Source organism: Pan troglodytes, chromosome 9 (assembly GCF_028858775.2).
Source record: "Pan troglodytes isolate AG18354 chromosome 9, NHGRI_mPanTro3-v2.0_pri, whole genome shotgun sequence".
NCBI classification, from domain to species: Eukaryota; Metazoa; Chordata; class Mammalia; order Primates; family Hominidae; genus Pan; species Pan troglodytes.
The window spans coordinates 76295052-76311106 of record NC_072407.2 but is presented as its reverse complement, the minus strand read 5'-3'; the positions used below and the strand labels follow the sequence as shown (position 1 = coordinate 76311106).

At 43.5% G+C, this 16055-nt stretch overlaps 1 protein-coding gene across 14 annotated transcripts in view; it reads left to right on the top strand.

The window, feature by feature from the left end:
* The window catches only part of P4HA3 (prolyl 4-hydroxylase subunit alpha 3), a 69420-nt gene that overhangs the window by 51450 nt on the left and 1915 nt on the right, over positions 1–16055 (top strand). For 3 of the 14 annotated variants that reach the window (XR_008537873.2, XR_008537870.2, XR_008537872.2), the window contains 6 exons: positions 762–921; positions 4316–4378; positions 8292–8360; positions 9772–9868; positions 10202–10417; positions 10695–11357. Coding sequence is in view for 6 of the 14 variants with exons in the window: in XM_009423756.4 (XP_009422031.1) it covers positions 762–921; positions 4316–4378; positions 8292–8360; positions 9779–9868; positions 10695–10952 (640 nt within the window). In the remaining 8 variants the exon portion in view is untranslated. The other 11 variants (XM_054661518.2, XM_001174896.7, XR_010147282.1 and 8 more) reach the window with 10 other exon arrangements.

Sequence of the window (16055 nt, the reverse complement as noted above, 5' to 3'; positions counted from 1 at the left end):
AGAAATGGTCTTCCATATCATGCCAAGGCTGTTCCCTCAGAGCCTTATCGTCTCCCCAGGAGACCCACTGGCTTTAGGGAGCACTTCCTCACTTCCCAGGGACGTAAATTCTGATTCCAAAGTTGCCACTTTGTCAGAACCTCAACAAGACATTCAGGAAAAGAGACTGAACTCTGCTGTTTGGCCTTTGCCCTATCCTGGCTTGTCTTGCAGTAGAGCAGAGATTTTCCTGTGTTTAAAAGTAACACTAATGTATAGTTCACAAAGTGTCTTCATAAGCATTGCCTCTCACAATCTTTATAAGTCTGTGAAGTAGATATTATTATCATCCCAATTTTATAGACAACACACTGACCCTTAGAGAGGTTAATGGTTAAATACTTGACTTAGGATCACAGAGGATCAGGGACTCGTCACATTTCTCTAAATCACAAGCTTTTCCCACTGTACCCGGGTCCCTCTATTCAGATGTCTCTACACCATAGCAGCTTTGAAGGCAGGGGTTTTGTCTTATTCCTCTTTGTATCTCAATGCTGTGAGATTGTTGAGGTAGAGAACAAAGTGGACTGGGCAGACTTAACATGAGGAATGCATAGGTAATTAGGCATTTATGTCTGTCTTCCCTCCCTCTCTTTCCTCCTTCCTTCCATCCTTCCTTCTGGCAATTAACATAATTCATTTGTTTATTCATTCATTCAGATACGTCATTTAGTCATTTCGGGCAACAGATCATTGATGCTTCAATCTGTGGTGTGTTTTAGTGCCTGGCTGAAGGACACTGTTGACCCAAAACTGGTGACCCTCAACCACCGCATTGCTGCCCTCACAGGCCTTGATGTCCGGCCTCCCTATGCAGAGTATCTGCAGGTGGTGAACTATGGCATCGGAGGACACTATGAGCCTCACTTTGACCATGCTACGGTAATGGTGGAGTCAATGACCAATCCCCTGGGGTAGGGAGCCAGGGCATTATTTATTTCTCTGAGGCAGAGCTCTTGTAGGCTCTCAGGGAATACTAAGTGAAATCTTAGAACAAAGGTTCTTTTTCCAGAAATATCTGAAAGCCTTAGTTTCAAGCATATTGTTGCTGACTCATTTTCTTGTCTGCCACCATCTCCCTTCTAAAGTTTGCTGGTGAGGGAAGAATGTGGCTTGTCATGGAATCATCTGACTGCTCCACTCAGGGACTTCCTAGTGAGGATTGTCCTTCCTCCAGTAACTCTTCTAGCCTCATGATCTCAACTGGCCATCTTTGCTGACAATAGCAAATAATTTTTTTAAAATTTTAGATTCACGGGGTACATGTGCTTGTTTTTTATTTACGTATTTATTTATGTATTTATTTTTTTCTTTATAGGCAGGATCTTGCTCTGTTGCCCAGGCTGCAGTGTAGTGGCACCATCATAGCTCACTGCAGCCTTGAACTCCTGGGCTAAGTGATCCCCCCATCTCAGCCTCCCAAGTAGCTCTAGGACTACACCTGGCTAATTTAAAAAAAATTTTTTTGTAGAGACAAGGTCCTGCTATGTTGCCCAGGCTTGTCTTGAGCTCCTGGGCTCAAGCGATCCTCCCACCTCAGTCTCCCAAAGTGCTGACATTACAGGAGTGAGCCACTGCACCCAGCCATACTTGTTATATGGGTATTGCATGTGTAATGGTGGGGACCACACTTCTAGTGTACCCATCACCCAACTATTGAATGTTTTACCTGACATGTAATTTTTCAACTCTCACTCCCCTTTCACCCTCCCCCATTTTGGAGTTTCCAGTGTTTGTTACCTCCATCTTTATGTCCATGTGTACCCATTGTTTAGCCCCCACTTATAAGTGAGGACATGCAATATCTTATCTTCTGCTTTTGAGTTAGTTCACTTAGGATAATGGCCTCCAGCTCCATCCATGTTGCTGCAGAGGAAATTATTTCATTCTTTTTATGGCTGGATAGTATTCCGTTATGTATATATACCTTATTTTCTTTATCAAATCAACCATCGATGGACATTTAGGTTGGTTCCATGACTTTGCTGTTGTGAATAGTGCTGCAATAAATATCTGGGTGCAGGTGTTTTTTCTGTAATATAATACTTTCTTGTCCTTTGGGTAGATACCCAGTAGTTATTGAGGATTAAAATGACCTCCCCAAAATTGATCTATAAATTGAACCCCAGCTTTATAAAAATTCCAGGAGGTTTATTTTTGTAGAAATTAGCAAGCTGATCCTAAAATGTATATGGAAATGCAAAAAACCTAGAGCAGCCAAAACAATTTTGAAAAAGAAGAACAAATTGGAGGACATACACTATCTGATCTCAAAACTTAATATAGAGCTACAGGAATCAAGGCAGTGTGGTACCAGTGTAAGGAGAGACACATATGTCAATGGAACAGAACAGAGTCCAGAAACAAACCAACACATTTATGATCAATTGGTTTTGACAAAGGTGCCAAGGAAATTCAATGAAGAAAATACAATCTTTTCAATAGACAGTATTGGAACAATTTAATATCTCTCTGCAAAATAATAATGACTTTGCACCCTTACCTTACACCATATATAAAAATTAACACAAAATGGATCATAGATGTAAATGTAAAACTATAAAACTTCTAGAAGAAAACATAAGAGAAAATTTTTGTGACCACAGGTTAGGCAAAGATTTCTTAGATATGACACCAAAGTATGATCCATAAAAGAAGAAAACAACTGATAAATTGGACCTTATCAAATTAAAATTCTTTGCTTTTCAAAAAACATCATTAGAAAAGGAAAAGACAAGCCACCAACTAGGAGAAAATATTTGCAAATCATATATTTGGTAAAGAACTTGTATCCAAAATATCTATAGAACTTTTATAACTCAGTAATAAGATAATTCAATTTTTTTTAATGGACAGAAAGTTATTTGAGTAGGCACCTCTCCAAAAAGGATAAATGAATGGCTAAGAAACATATGGAAAGATGCTCAACATCATTAGGGAAATGCAAATTAAAACCACAATGAGATAGCACTGCACTCTCTTATGATGGCTACAATAAAATAAGATTATACCAAGTGGTGGTGAGGATGTGGAGGAACTGAAGCTCTCATACACTGCTAGTGGGAATGCAAAATTATACAGACACTTTGGAAAAAAGTTTGACGGTTTCTTAAAAAGTTTAAGATTCACCTACTTATGATCCAGCCATTTCACACCTATGTATATTACCCAAAAGAAAAAGAAAATATGTGTCTACAAACATTTGTACAGAAAAGTTTATAGTAGCTTTATTTGTAATAACCAAGAATTGGGGCCAGGCACGGTGGCTCACGCCTGTAATCCCAGCACTTTGGGAGGCCAAGGCGGGCAGATCACGAAGTCAGGAGATCGAGACCATCCTGGCTAACACAGTGAAACCCCGTCTCTACTAAAAATACAAAAAAAAAAAAATTTAGCTGGGCATGGTGGCAGGCGCCTGTAGTCCCAGCTACTTGGGAGGCTGAGGCAGGAGAATGGCATGAACCTGGGAGGCAGAGGTTGCAGTGAGCTGAGATCGTGCCACTGCACTCCAGCCTGGGCAACAGAGTGAGACTCCATCTCAAAAAAAAAAAAAAAAAAAAAAAAACAAGAATTGGAAACAGCCCAGATGTCTGTCAACAGGTGAACGGATAAACAAATTTTGATATATCTGCACAATGGAATGCTATAGAGAGAAAGCAGATAAGTGGGTTGCCTGAGGTTGGAGGTGGGAGCAGGGATTGACTCCTAACTGGCATGAAGGAGCTTTTCAGCAGATGGAAGTGTTCTGTGTTCTAAACTTCAATTGTGGGAATGATTGGACGACTGTTAAAATTTACTAAAACTCATTGAACAGTAGGCTTACAAGGGGTGAATTTTATGGAATATAAATCATATCTCAAACTGTTCCATGACAAAAAAAAAAGAGTATGTCTCTTCAGCAAGTAATTGGAACTCTGGCCTTATGATTTGGTATTCCTACAGAATAATTGTCTGTAATATTTTATATATTAATTTCTATATTTCACAGAGAACTCAAAGGTGCAATTAACCCCTCATATAGTACTTTCACTACTGACAAGTAGTTCTGTTTGGTAGTAGACAATTCTTTTATATAAGTATCTAATAAATTAGTAAAAAAAAAATTGTATTGAGTACCTGCCAGCAAAGATGGGCACATACTCCAGTAGGTGTATATCAGAACTATATCCCATCTTTGATGCCCCCATTTTACTTCTGTTTGTATTAATAGTGGAATCCTGCCTGTCCCTCTGGTGCCATCTGCATAAAATAATATGTTCTGTTTTTTTTTTCTCAGTCACCAAGCAGCCCCCTCTACAGAATGAAGTCAGGAAACCGAGTTGCAACATTTATGATCTATGTGAGTATTGCTCTGGGCTTTTTACTTCATGACTGACTGTAGCTCTACTTTATTTTATTGTTTTCAAAGCAATTTCATGTATTGATTTTATCTGGTACTCAGCGCAAAAATCTCCAGGAATTTTGCGAATTTCAGACAGCATTTTTGATAGGCACTGTAGGAGATATAAAGAAATACAAGACAAGGTTTCTACCCTCAAAGAGGCTGACAGTGTGTAAATCTAAATATGACCTTGGTATGGGCAGTGGATTAGGATGGGAAGTGGAGCTCCACTGAAGGCCAAGAGATAGAGGGACTTGAACAACACAGGAGGAGGATCTGAGAATCTGTGTCCTTGAGGTCTCATGGACTAATCAGTGTTGAAAAACAACCCATAGATGAGGTTGTGGGGCTGTGGGGAGGGAGATGGATGAGGAATGAGGCAGCAGATTTACAAGAGGGAAGAACAGAGACACTGAGAGAAATTCAGCAAGTGCTGCCTCTGATGTTTAGTGAAAATTCTCTGCCTTATCTCTCTATAAAATCTTCAGTAAAATCTCCATGACTCCCCTTTCAAAATAAACCAATAAATTGTACTTCTCTCCTAATTCCTGGCCTGATCAGGATTCGGCCCCAGTCTGTATCATCTCACCTGTCCCCTTCCCTTCAGATCATGTGGGTTTACTTTCGTCTCTATGGACAAGCTTCCAATCACCTGTCACTGGAAGAGAATATTAGAATTAATCACTTATTAGAAGAGATACCTTACTGTTAACTGAAGGGACAAACATATATAAGGGCTCTATATAACAACCAAAGATGAAGTCCTTGTTTCAGCCTCATTAGAATAGCAGACATCCCTCACCCCAGCTTTTCCTCTTCTATTAGGACTGTCTCTGGTCTCCACAGGACAGCCAAGAAAGGGCAGTCAGAGGCCAGCATTCTGTGTAGTCTTTAATGCCAGCAATTCCAGTGTGTTTCTCTATGTGGCTCAGTTCTGTACTTCCTATGGAACTGGAAGGCTTCCACTTACAATGGTGTCTGGCCTCATTCTGATCATTCTGAGGTCAGCTATCAGGCAGGGGACACATCTTGGAGCTGCAGTTGGTTGCATCTCTGGTTGATCACTCCAGCTGTTATGGGAGGTCACAGACGGCGAAAGAATGAACTGCTGCCAAAAAACAGGGCATCTAGGGCACAATATATCTCCGTTCTTTATCCCCTCAATATCTCCTATGGCTGGTTCCCTGGTTACAGGGCCCCAGTTACTATAGCGAAAGTAGCGTGGGTATAAGAGCCCAGTAATTTTAAATGGCAAATGCATATGTGTGTGTGTGTGTGTGTGTGTGTGTGTGTGTATGTGCGCGCATGCACTCTCATGCACTTTCACATGCGTGTGCATGCATGTGCATTTGGGTTTTAAGTATTTGAGACAGAGTGGAATGGAATACACTTTGGATTTGGAGTCAGTTGACCTAATCCTGATTTTGCCACTTACTATGTGGCCTCAGCACAGATTACATCTATTATTTGAGCTCACTTTTTGCCCTGTGCTTCCTCACAGTGTTGTTGTGAGGGTCTGATGAGATAATGTAAGGAGGGATGTCACTCTGGAAGGTTCCATACTGTATGTTTCTGTCATTGTATCCCACAGAGCAATTAAAGGAAAGGGTCTCATAAAGGGGAATCAGTATCATGGGACCAGGGAAGTGCTAGATTATGCCCAAGTCTTTCATCTTCAGGTTGGGATTTCTCGAGACAATTTCAAGACAAACATTTCTCAAGACAAATGTTAAGGTTTGTGGGAAACCTAAGACTGATTTTATAGGGAGAAAATAATCTTTAAGAAGTACAGAGGATTGAGTTGAAGTCCAGTTGGTGATTTTCTGCTCAGATTGTACATAAGATCAGTCCCAAGCTGGGTGCGGTGGTGTGCACCTGTAGTCCCCGCTACTTGGCAGGTTCAAGCAAGAAGATCGCTTGAGCCCAGCAGTTCGAGTCCAGCCTGGGTAACATAGTGAGACCCTGTCTCTATTAAAAAAAAAAAAAGATCAGCCCCAGTACAAAATAGTAGAAGGTATACAGACGGAAGATTTCTCTCCCTTTCCCACTGTTCTTACAGCCCATGCCGTGCTCATGAGCTTCATTGCATGCAGAATCCGATTTTCTTTTTAATGTGTTGGCTATGTCATTCCTTTCCACCATATTGTAAAACCACAGGTAAAAGAATGCAGGAAAGTCCAGGTTGCCCCTTACTGACAAGGGCTAGAATAGAATAATCTAATTTGTTACCTGAACACAAGGAGCCAATTGTTGTTCTCATCGGCTTTCCCAGTGTGCTACAGGGAGAGCCAAGGAATGCTAATAGTCACCACTGCCATTTCCAGGTTCCAAATCACCATGTCAGTTCACTTGCATCTACCAAGGGCCAGCGTCCTACCTCCTATACCTCTTGCTCTGTAACACAAGTAAATGTGCCAGGATCTGACTGCCATAAGATTACAGAGCATGAACCTTCTGGTAGATAATGCTAGGCAGCGTGAGGTAAAACTGGCACTCTTGTGTGATGCAACTGCTGAAAAAATAACTTAGCAAAATGTATAAGAAGTATGAAACTTATGCATGTCCTTTTGACCCCATAATACTAGTGCCAAGACTCTTTCCTATGAAAACAATCCAAAATGCAAAATGATTTTTTTTTCATTAAGTTGTTCAGTGCAGTGTTGTTTATAATAGTAAACATTTGGATATGACCTAAATTTCCAAATGTGTAGCATGATGGTTATGAGCAGGGACTTTGTAGTCACATGGCACCAGCTCAGCTCAAATCCTGACTCCATCATGGAAGAGTCATGTGACCTTTTATAAAGTGCTTAAGCTCTCTGAGACTTGGTTTCTTTATCTATAAAATGTGAAGAGTTAAAAATAATAACGATTGTAACTCCTAGGATTGTTCTGAGGAATAAATTAGATAATATATTTGCAAGGACATAGTGTAACTTTTAGCATATAGTCAGTGCCCAATAAATGTCAACTATCACTATGTAAACTATAACTTTTTTCTGGATGGTACAATGATAATTATTGTTATTTAAAAATATTTTCCTGTTTTATAACAGTTTACAATTATTATATATTTCTGTGACAACCAGAAAAAAAGCTTCACATTAAGAAAACATATCCATAGTCCTAGAACAGACCAGTGATGAAACTCCTTAGCTTGGGTTCCCTGGAGAGGAGCAGAGTGATCTGGAGAATATGCCAAAGGTGTAATAAGTAGTTCCTATGATGCCCAGCTTTCAAGAAGAATCATAGTCTAAACTGGGTTTCAAGCCACAAGTCATGATCCATTATAGGTGGTGAGATTAATTTAGTGGTTCTGATGAGCATTTAAGAGAACCACACTAGAATAGAATAAAATAAAATAGAGAAGATCAGAAGCTATCTCAGATAGTAAGAATGTTTTATGACAGAATAGAATAAAATAAAATAGAGAAGATCAGAAGCTATCTCAGATATTAAGAATGTTTTATGACAATTATATTTCAGGAGGTGTGTGTGTGTATGTGTGTGTGTGTGTGTGTGTGTGTGTATGTGTGTGTGTCTTGGGTCATTATTTAAAATGTATTTTTTCCTAAGGGTCTCAGTCAAAAAGTTTGAATCTACTTATTGTAGCCCTCAATAAGGATGTTAGCTGGAAGGGAAAGAAAGGAAGAATACCAAAACATTGTCCTCTTGTGGCCCTGTAGGCAAACACCAATGCCATTGAGTAGGCTCCCGAAGTTCCTCCTGAGTTGGATGATTGTCTTTCAAGTATTTCTCTCAGAGTTGAAGAAAAGACCATGAGAAGGAATCTATGCAGATGTGACATCATATGACAGGGTAGGGAAGTCGGTGGCAGTTTTAACTCGGGCTTCTTCCTCTGGTCTTGTAGCTGAGCTCGGTGGAAGCTGGAGGAGCCACAGCCTTCATCTATGCCAACCTCAGCGTGCCTGTGGTTAGAGTGAGTGGGGCCCTGGTCCCAGAAGACGGGGTTGAGGGAGTGCGGCGCTTACCCTCTAACCTTCACGCTGTCTGTGCTTGCAAGCCCATTCCTGGGAGGAGGGCCAAAAAGAGGTCTTCCCCAATTCCCAGAATCACAGATCATCCCATAGTCTTCTTTACTACCGCACACATGCTCGTCACTTGTGCCTCTATTTTTTATTTTATTTACACTTATATTGCAAGTAGATGATTACATGTCTGTCTTCCCTGTCACAGTACAGCTCCTCAAGATAAGAGCTCTGTTTTATTTACTTTGGATCCTCTACAGCATCTAGTTCCTTCCATCATTAGTTCAGTCCACATTGAGAGCTAGAGGCACGGAGGGTGCAGAGGGAAATTCATAGCCCTTTGATCCAGGAGTTTACAGAGACGTCAGCAGGCATTATGATGTTGCAATAGGGATTTGGAAAGGATAGGCAGTGAGGAGAACTGAGTCTAAGAGGTTTGCTTCATGAATGAGTATTTCCTCCAAATTTCAGATCAGTCCAACTCCCTGGCAGCCCTTACCTAATTTAGGAATGAAATGAAGATAACTAAACGAGATCATTCCTGTAAAGCAGGTAGTACAGTGCCTGGCACATCCTGAGCATTCGATAAATCAATGCCAGGTATCTCTGAATGCTCAGGAGCTTGACGCCTCTTGTAGGCTTAGGAACATAGAGACTGCCAATGCATCCTGGAAAGCTCTTCATGACCTGGAGTTTTGTCTACTTTGAGGACCAAGGTTAAAGTAATTTGACTACAGGAAGTAGATACGGCAAAGAAGCCGTGTATGGGGGAAAAACATACAGGATTTAGCGTCAGAACACCTGGGCTTGAGTCCTCACTTTGCTCCTTCTTTTATTGCATTATTTAAAGCCCTGGGCCTCAAGTTCTTTGCTAGGAAACTGGGGATTATGATACTGCCTGCTCCCTGAAAGTGTTAATCATAAGTGCCTGAGGGAGGAAAAGCTTCTGAGTTAATGACATGCTTGGCTGTATGGGGATATTTTGTTCCACCTTGTGGTTTTGTTGGGTGTTTCTCCTCAGTGACCCAATGACAAATGTGCTCACCTTTCTCCCAGAACTCACCATGCTGTCTTGTTCAGGTCTGTTTTATGTCTGTTTCTTGTGAGCTCCTGGAGAGCAGAACTGGACGTGATTTGTCCCTGCAGCCCCAGGACCTGGGGTGCAGGGGACTCTGTCAGTGACCCATGCACGAAGGAGTAAATGGCAACTTATGCTATTTTGTGCCATTTTATGCATGCATTGCCCCCAGACTGCATGGAAAGGCTTCTTCAGTGACATGCCTGCATTTGTCCTTAGTATGTGCTTCCCGAGGACTGAGGTTCTGGGCTGACCCTCCCTGGGGCTGGGCCCTCTTGTTTCAGAATGCAGCACTGTTTTGGTGGAACCTGCACAGGAGTGGTGAAGGGGACAGTGACACACTTCATGCTGGCTGTCCTGTCCTGGTGGGAGATAAGTGGGGTAAGTCCTGCCTTTCTGGGCATGAGAAGGGGGTACAGGGTGCAGAGTAGAGTGAAACAGGGGATGGGTGGGACCTACCACAGCCATCCCATTCCAAACGCTGCATTACAGTGCCACATTATATTGAGAAGATCAGATTATGAATGAGGTGCCCCCAACAGACTGGGAGCCTATAACAGGCAGGGGTTCCTGTTACAGAGTGACAGTCAGTAAAGGTTTATTCACCTGACCAGATAGGCCTTGATTCCTGAGCACTGCCAGAGAGGAATATGGTGTCCCATCCACACTCTACCCCAAGGAAAGATGTGTCAAACCATTGTCTCTCCTGTTTAGTGCTCCCCATGAGGAGGTGGGAAAACAAAGAAGAGATCAATAAGCAGATGGACGTGTTTATGTCACATATACATCCAGGAGCACTTAGCTCTGAAACAGAAAGAGAAGTGGAAGGGGGCTCATAAGCTGAGGTGGAGGCTGCCAGGAGATGCCACCCGTTTTTCTCTCAGTACTCTGGAATGGCTTCATGGGGAACATGGGCTTCTAAAATGAAGGGTGAGTGATCTTAGTTCCCAAACGTTTGAAAATGAGTTTACAGGAGACAGGACCTGTGACTTTTTTCCAGAGGACAATGTCCTCTTTGCTATTTATCTGCTGGAAGAAACAGCTTGTAGTCCATAGTGAGGCCAGGACTAGGCTGGGCAAGTGAGTTACCTAGGATGCAGAATTTAAGGGGGCACTCACACGCGCCTATGAGTGCGCACCAGTCTGCAGCATTGCTGCTGTCTGTTCTGCTGAGCCTGCTGTCTCCTTCTTCCCTGTTCTCTCCCAGTGGCCAACAAGTGGATACATGAGTATGGACAGGAATTCCGCAGACCCTGCAGCTCCAGCCCTGAAGACTGAACTGTTGGCAGAGAGAAGCTGGTGGAGTCCTGTGGCTTTCCAGAGAAGCCAGGAGCCAAAAGCTGGGGTAGGAGAGGAGAAAGCAGAGCAGCCTCCTGGAAGAAGGCCTTGTCAGCTTTGTCTGTGCCTCGCAAATCAGAGGCAAGGGGGAGGTCGTTACCAGGGAACACTGAGAATGTACATTTGATCTGCCCCAGCCACGGAAGTCAGAGTAGGATGCACAGTACAAAGGAGGGGGGAGTGGAGGCCTGAGAGGGAAGTTTCTGGAGTTCAGATACTCTCTGTTGGGAACAGGACATCTCAACAGTCTCAGGTTCGATCAGTGGGTCTTTTGGCACTTTGAACCTTGACCACAGGGACCAAGAAGTGGCAATGAGGACACCTGCAGGAGGGGCTAGCCTGACTCCCAGAACTTTAAAGACTTTCTCCCCACTGCCTTCTGCTGCAGCCCAAGCAGGGAGTGTCCCCCTCCCAGAAGCATATCCCAGATGAGTGGTACATTATATAAGGATTTTTTTTAAGTTGAAAACAACTTTCTTTTCTTTTTGTATGATGGTTTTTTAACACAGTCATTAAAAATGTTTACAAATCATTTTTCCCAACTGAGAATATTCTTACATTATAATGCTGAATGGGAAAAAAGGGAGAGTACAGTTGGCCCTCCACATCCATGTGTTCCCCATCTGTGGATTCCACCTCGGATTGAAAATATTTGAAAAAAAACCATGGATAATAACAGACTTTATTCTGTACATGCTCAGTACAGATGCAATAGATTGTATTGTATTCCCTGAACAATACAGTATAACATCTTCTTACATAGCATTTACATTGTGTTAGGTGTTATAAGTATTCTAGAGGTGACAAAGTATATGGGAGGATGTGTGCAGTTTACAGGTTATATGCAAATACTACACCATTTTATACAAGAGACTTGAACATCTGTAGATTTTGGTATCCTCTTGAAGTCCAGGAACAAACTCCCCATGGATGCTGAGGGATGACTGTACAGCATTTTATTTATGCTGTAATCTCGGTGCAGCTCACCTCCCACCACTGTCCCCGGCTACGTTCCAGATGCTGGAATTCTTCCTTGTCCCCATCACCACCATGCCCATCACCACCACCTTCACTCCCACTTCTCAGGCCTTGACATTTGTCATCCCCTCAGTCTTTCCACTGCTGACCTCTTTTCATCATTCCACTCAATGCAGTGGCTCAATATTACCTCACAGAGCTTCCGTGACCATGCCACCACCCAGCCACTTTCTTTCATATGAACTGACTTTGTTTTCTTCATAACACTTATCAGGATTGAAATGACTTTGTTCATTTGTTTAATTTTGGTCAGTTGCCTTCCTTGCAGGGGAAGTGCTTTGGGGCTGTGCTGTACTTTGTAAATGCCTCTATTCCAGCCCTCAGGTCACTGAATTTCAATGTTTATATATTTGCCAGGCTGCTCCCACTAGGCTCTGTGCTCTTCATTCCTCTTGGTAGCCCCAGAAGAAGGTCTGGTTCAACATAAGTAGGCATTCAGCAATTCTGCAAAGGCATCCTTTGAGCTGTGCTCTGGAGGACAGGTAGACTTTTTATAAGCAGAGTGTGATGAGAAGTGTTTCCCAGCAGTAGGTCTAGCAGGGGCTAAGGCTACATGGATGGGTGATTGTGATATTTGGGCACTTGTGCCAAGAGAACATTTCAGGCCACTTGGCTTAGGATCCTTCACAGGGCTGTGGGCATGTATTGCTCACAAGGAAGCCACATAGTGCAAGGACTGGGTGGTTGGATGCCTGCTGTCTCTGCCCCTTCCCCCCAAGCCCATATAACCTCAGCTTCCCAGAGCTCTGTGGTCCCAAGGGAAAGGCTCTGATGTTCTAATACCCAGCTTCCTCAGAGTCTGAAGTGCACCTTGTCACATTCCTAGGATTTCTGCAGAGCACACCAGGATTCTGGAAATCCTCTTACTAAATTACTGCCACTACTCACAACCTGCCTCCTCCAGTTCCAAGAGGAACAGGCTTGAGACGAGACTGAAAGCGACTGTCTGCAGGGGAGGCTGCTCCCTTTTCTTCACAGAACCTGGACTTCTCAGAATTACAAGATGGGTCTGAGCTAATCAGAGCAATGGCACCATTCTAAGAGCTTCATGCATTAAATATTTAATGCTCATTCCAACCCTTTGAGGTCAATACAATTATCCCCATTTTACAGATAAGGAGGCAGTTTTATAGAGTTAAGTCACTTGCTGAGAGTACCACAGACTGGCCCCAAATCTTGTGCTTTTAATGTCTGAGATGGGGCAGTTATCAAACATCTTGACCAGGCGACTGAGACACAGGAAAGTCTGGCTGCAAATTAATAACTGCTTAATGAGTAATCCTCAGGCGCAGGCCCTGGGCTCAGTGGGTGCTGTGGGGATACAGAGGGTAGAGCCCTGGAAGCTGGGCCAGTAGGAGGATAAGACAAAATGCATCCTGCATTCAGTGTCATTGAAGCACAATGTGAAAATGTCGCATGCAGAAAGAGGTGAACTACCACTGAATGCTGCCATCAAGAGGTAGGGGAGCCTTGGGATTTGGGATAGTTGAGAAAGCCTCATTTGTTTATTCAAGTCACACTGACAAGGTGCATACTCAGTGCCAGGCCGTTGCTGGCACTAGGGAGGGAAAGGAGAATTAGATGCTGATCCTGCCCCTAGAAATGGAGCAGACCCTCGAATCATCATGAAACCATGTGGCCACGAGTGGAGACGTGAACAGGCTGCATTAAGAGGCTCCCCTCACCCCTGGAAGTTTCATGGGAAGGAGGGACTTGAGCAAATCTTGAAGATGAGCAGGGTCCCTAGAGGCTGAGAAGGAGAGACCAGGCTTTGCATGTATTAGGGGGCATGCTGTAGGGATAGCAACACCTTACTTTTGGCCAGCATGTTCATTTTCAAAACGCTTTACCACTCCACTTGAACTTCACCTCCCCAGGGAGGAGAGCATAGCAGGTACTGTGGAAAGTGAGGTAGGAATGGTTAGTGGCTTCCTGGGGCTTCATGGTAGAGCTGGGGCTGGTCTGTCTCCCTTACCAGTCTTCTTTCCACCAGATGGCTTTCAAAGCCACATCACTCCTAGAGTGGAAAGGCCTAATTCTTATATTTGCACTAATTATTATGTTTGCCTAATTCTGTATTTGCACTAGTCTCCATACCCCCTGAATCTGACTAGTCCTGATAAAGTGGCATGGCCTTGGGCCCCACTTAGTAGATAGATAGATATCTAATTCTAAGTAGGGTCAACTGTGGCTTGGGGCATTGATTTTTTTATAATTTTGTTTCTTTCTTTCTCGAACTCCTAAGCTCAAGTGATCCTCCCGCCTCAGCCTCCAAAGTGCTAGGATTACAGGCATGAGCCACAGTACCCAGCCTGTTTCTTTCTTTCTTGCACTGTTCTGTGAGCTGTTTTCCAACAGCCTTGTCCAACCGGGGTTTCTGGCACTGCACTATTTATCACTTGCAAGCCTCATTCCAGATAATATTCTTTACATTAAAGTCTATTATCATTATCATTAGTAACCACATCATTTATGATAGGCCAGGCACTGTGCTGAGAACTTAGGTGTATTTGTCTCCTTCAAGCCTCAAAATGAGATGAGTTCTATTATGCCCATTTTATAGATGAGGGAAACTGAGTCAGAGAACATATAACTTGCCTGAAGTCATCCAAGTATAAAATAGCAGAGGCAGGATTCAAATCCATGTCAGTCTGTCACCAAAGACCTTAACTAACCCTCCGTTGTCTGCATTCCATGTTATTTTGCTGTCACTTCTGTGCTTCCATTGGCAATAATCTTTTGGAGCCAATAATTTTAGGGCAGGGGGGGTCTCCAACATTTTCCCAGGTATTGAAAAGTTCTATCCCTTGTGCCACTGATGCCTAATGGTTAAGAACTCTTGTCAGATGTAGATATCTGTTGAATATAGGAATGAATCAGTTCCACAAATGAACGGTGAACACTTGTCGAGTGATCTGCCCATGCTAGCTGCTCCATGAGAATCCAAGAAAAGAAGACGACCTGCTCACTGCCCTTAAGGCAGAGCGGGTCCATGCCCAAATGTAAGTGAGAATTGGATAGAATCAAGTGGGAAGCTGTGTGCTGCTCATCCTAAGGATTGTGGGAGCTTGGAGAGAGGGTAGGGCCCTATGGCCAGAATATGCTGAGGGTATCCATGTTGGAGCCCCAGGAACACATGGAAAGAGTAAGAATGCATGCCTGTAGAGCACAAGGTGCAGCGGCCACCCTGCTTGTCCCTCTTTCACACACAACAGGGGAGCAGAGAGAGCTGTCTGGGAAGAGGAAGCAAGAGGGTGTTGATTCTGGGGGACTCTTGTCCAGTAATGCCAACGGCAGCACAAACTGCCTTTTCATGGAACCACTGAAAGAGTCTGCTGTTGGGGGCCTTGGCTGCTTAAGCTGGGAGAAGCCAAAGGAGCCTGAGTGTAGGAGCTGGGGTGGGGAGAGAGGGACATTTACCTGCAGATTGCTGTGTACTCAGTAGAACTATGAAATTGGCTAAGGGCTAGGGGGAGGAAACAAACATATGTGCCTACTCTTTGCCATGGATCACTCTCCTGTATCATATTCACAACAGTTATCATCTCTTTTGGCAAAGGAGGAAAATGGGGTTTAAAGAAAAGACATCACTGAGTTCACACAGCCAGGGGCAGAACCAGGATCTGGAGCTTGGGGGAAAGTCTCCCCCTTCCCCTAACTGCTTCTAACCTCTTTCTGGACTTTTCTCTCTTCCCCACTGTGGACCCCCACAATTTTTTCCCCCCTTTGGAATCAGAGCCTGCCTCTTTCCCTTCTTTCTCTCTGCCACATCCCTCTTTATATTCACTTCATTGGTCACAGGACCCCTCCTATCAAGTGCTTGATCTGCCCATTCTCCCTAAGGTTTGAGTGACAGAGTTTCCCTGTCCTTGACAGGGGCATGTTTGCATTAGAAATGGGTAGCCTGATGTAATCAAGGATTATCTCAAAGGAATGAGGTACTAGGAGTGGATTCTAGGCACTAGATGCCTGCGTGGTGACAGTGTTTTTGGTTAAGGGTTCAAGGGCATCGCTCAGATGGAGCCCCATAGATAATGACATCTCTACCATCTTTAAAGCCCACCACATTTTCAGATGGAGCATAACTAAAAAATAATGACCACCATGTCTCCTGTTCATCTGCTTATCATGTTATGGGACTGGAGGGCAGTAGTTAGTTCCCCTGCCCCAGAAAAGTAAAGCAACTTGCCCA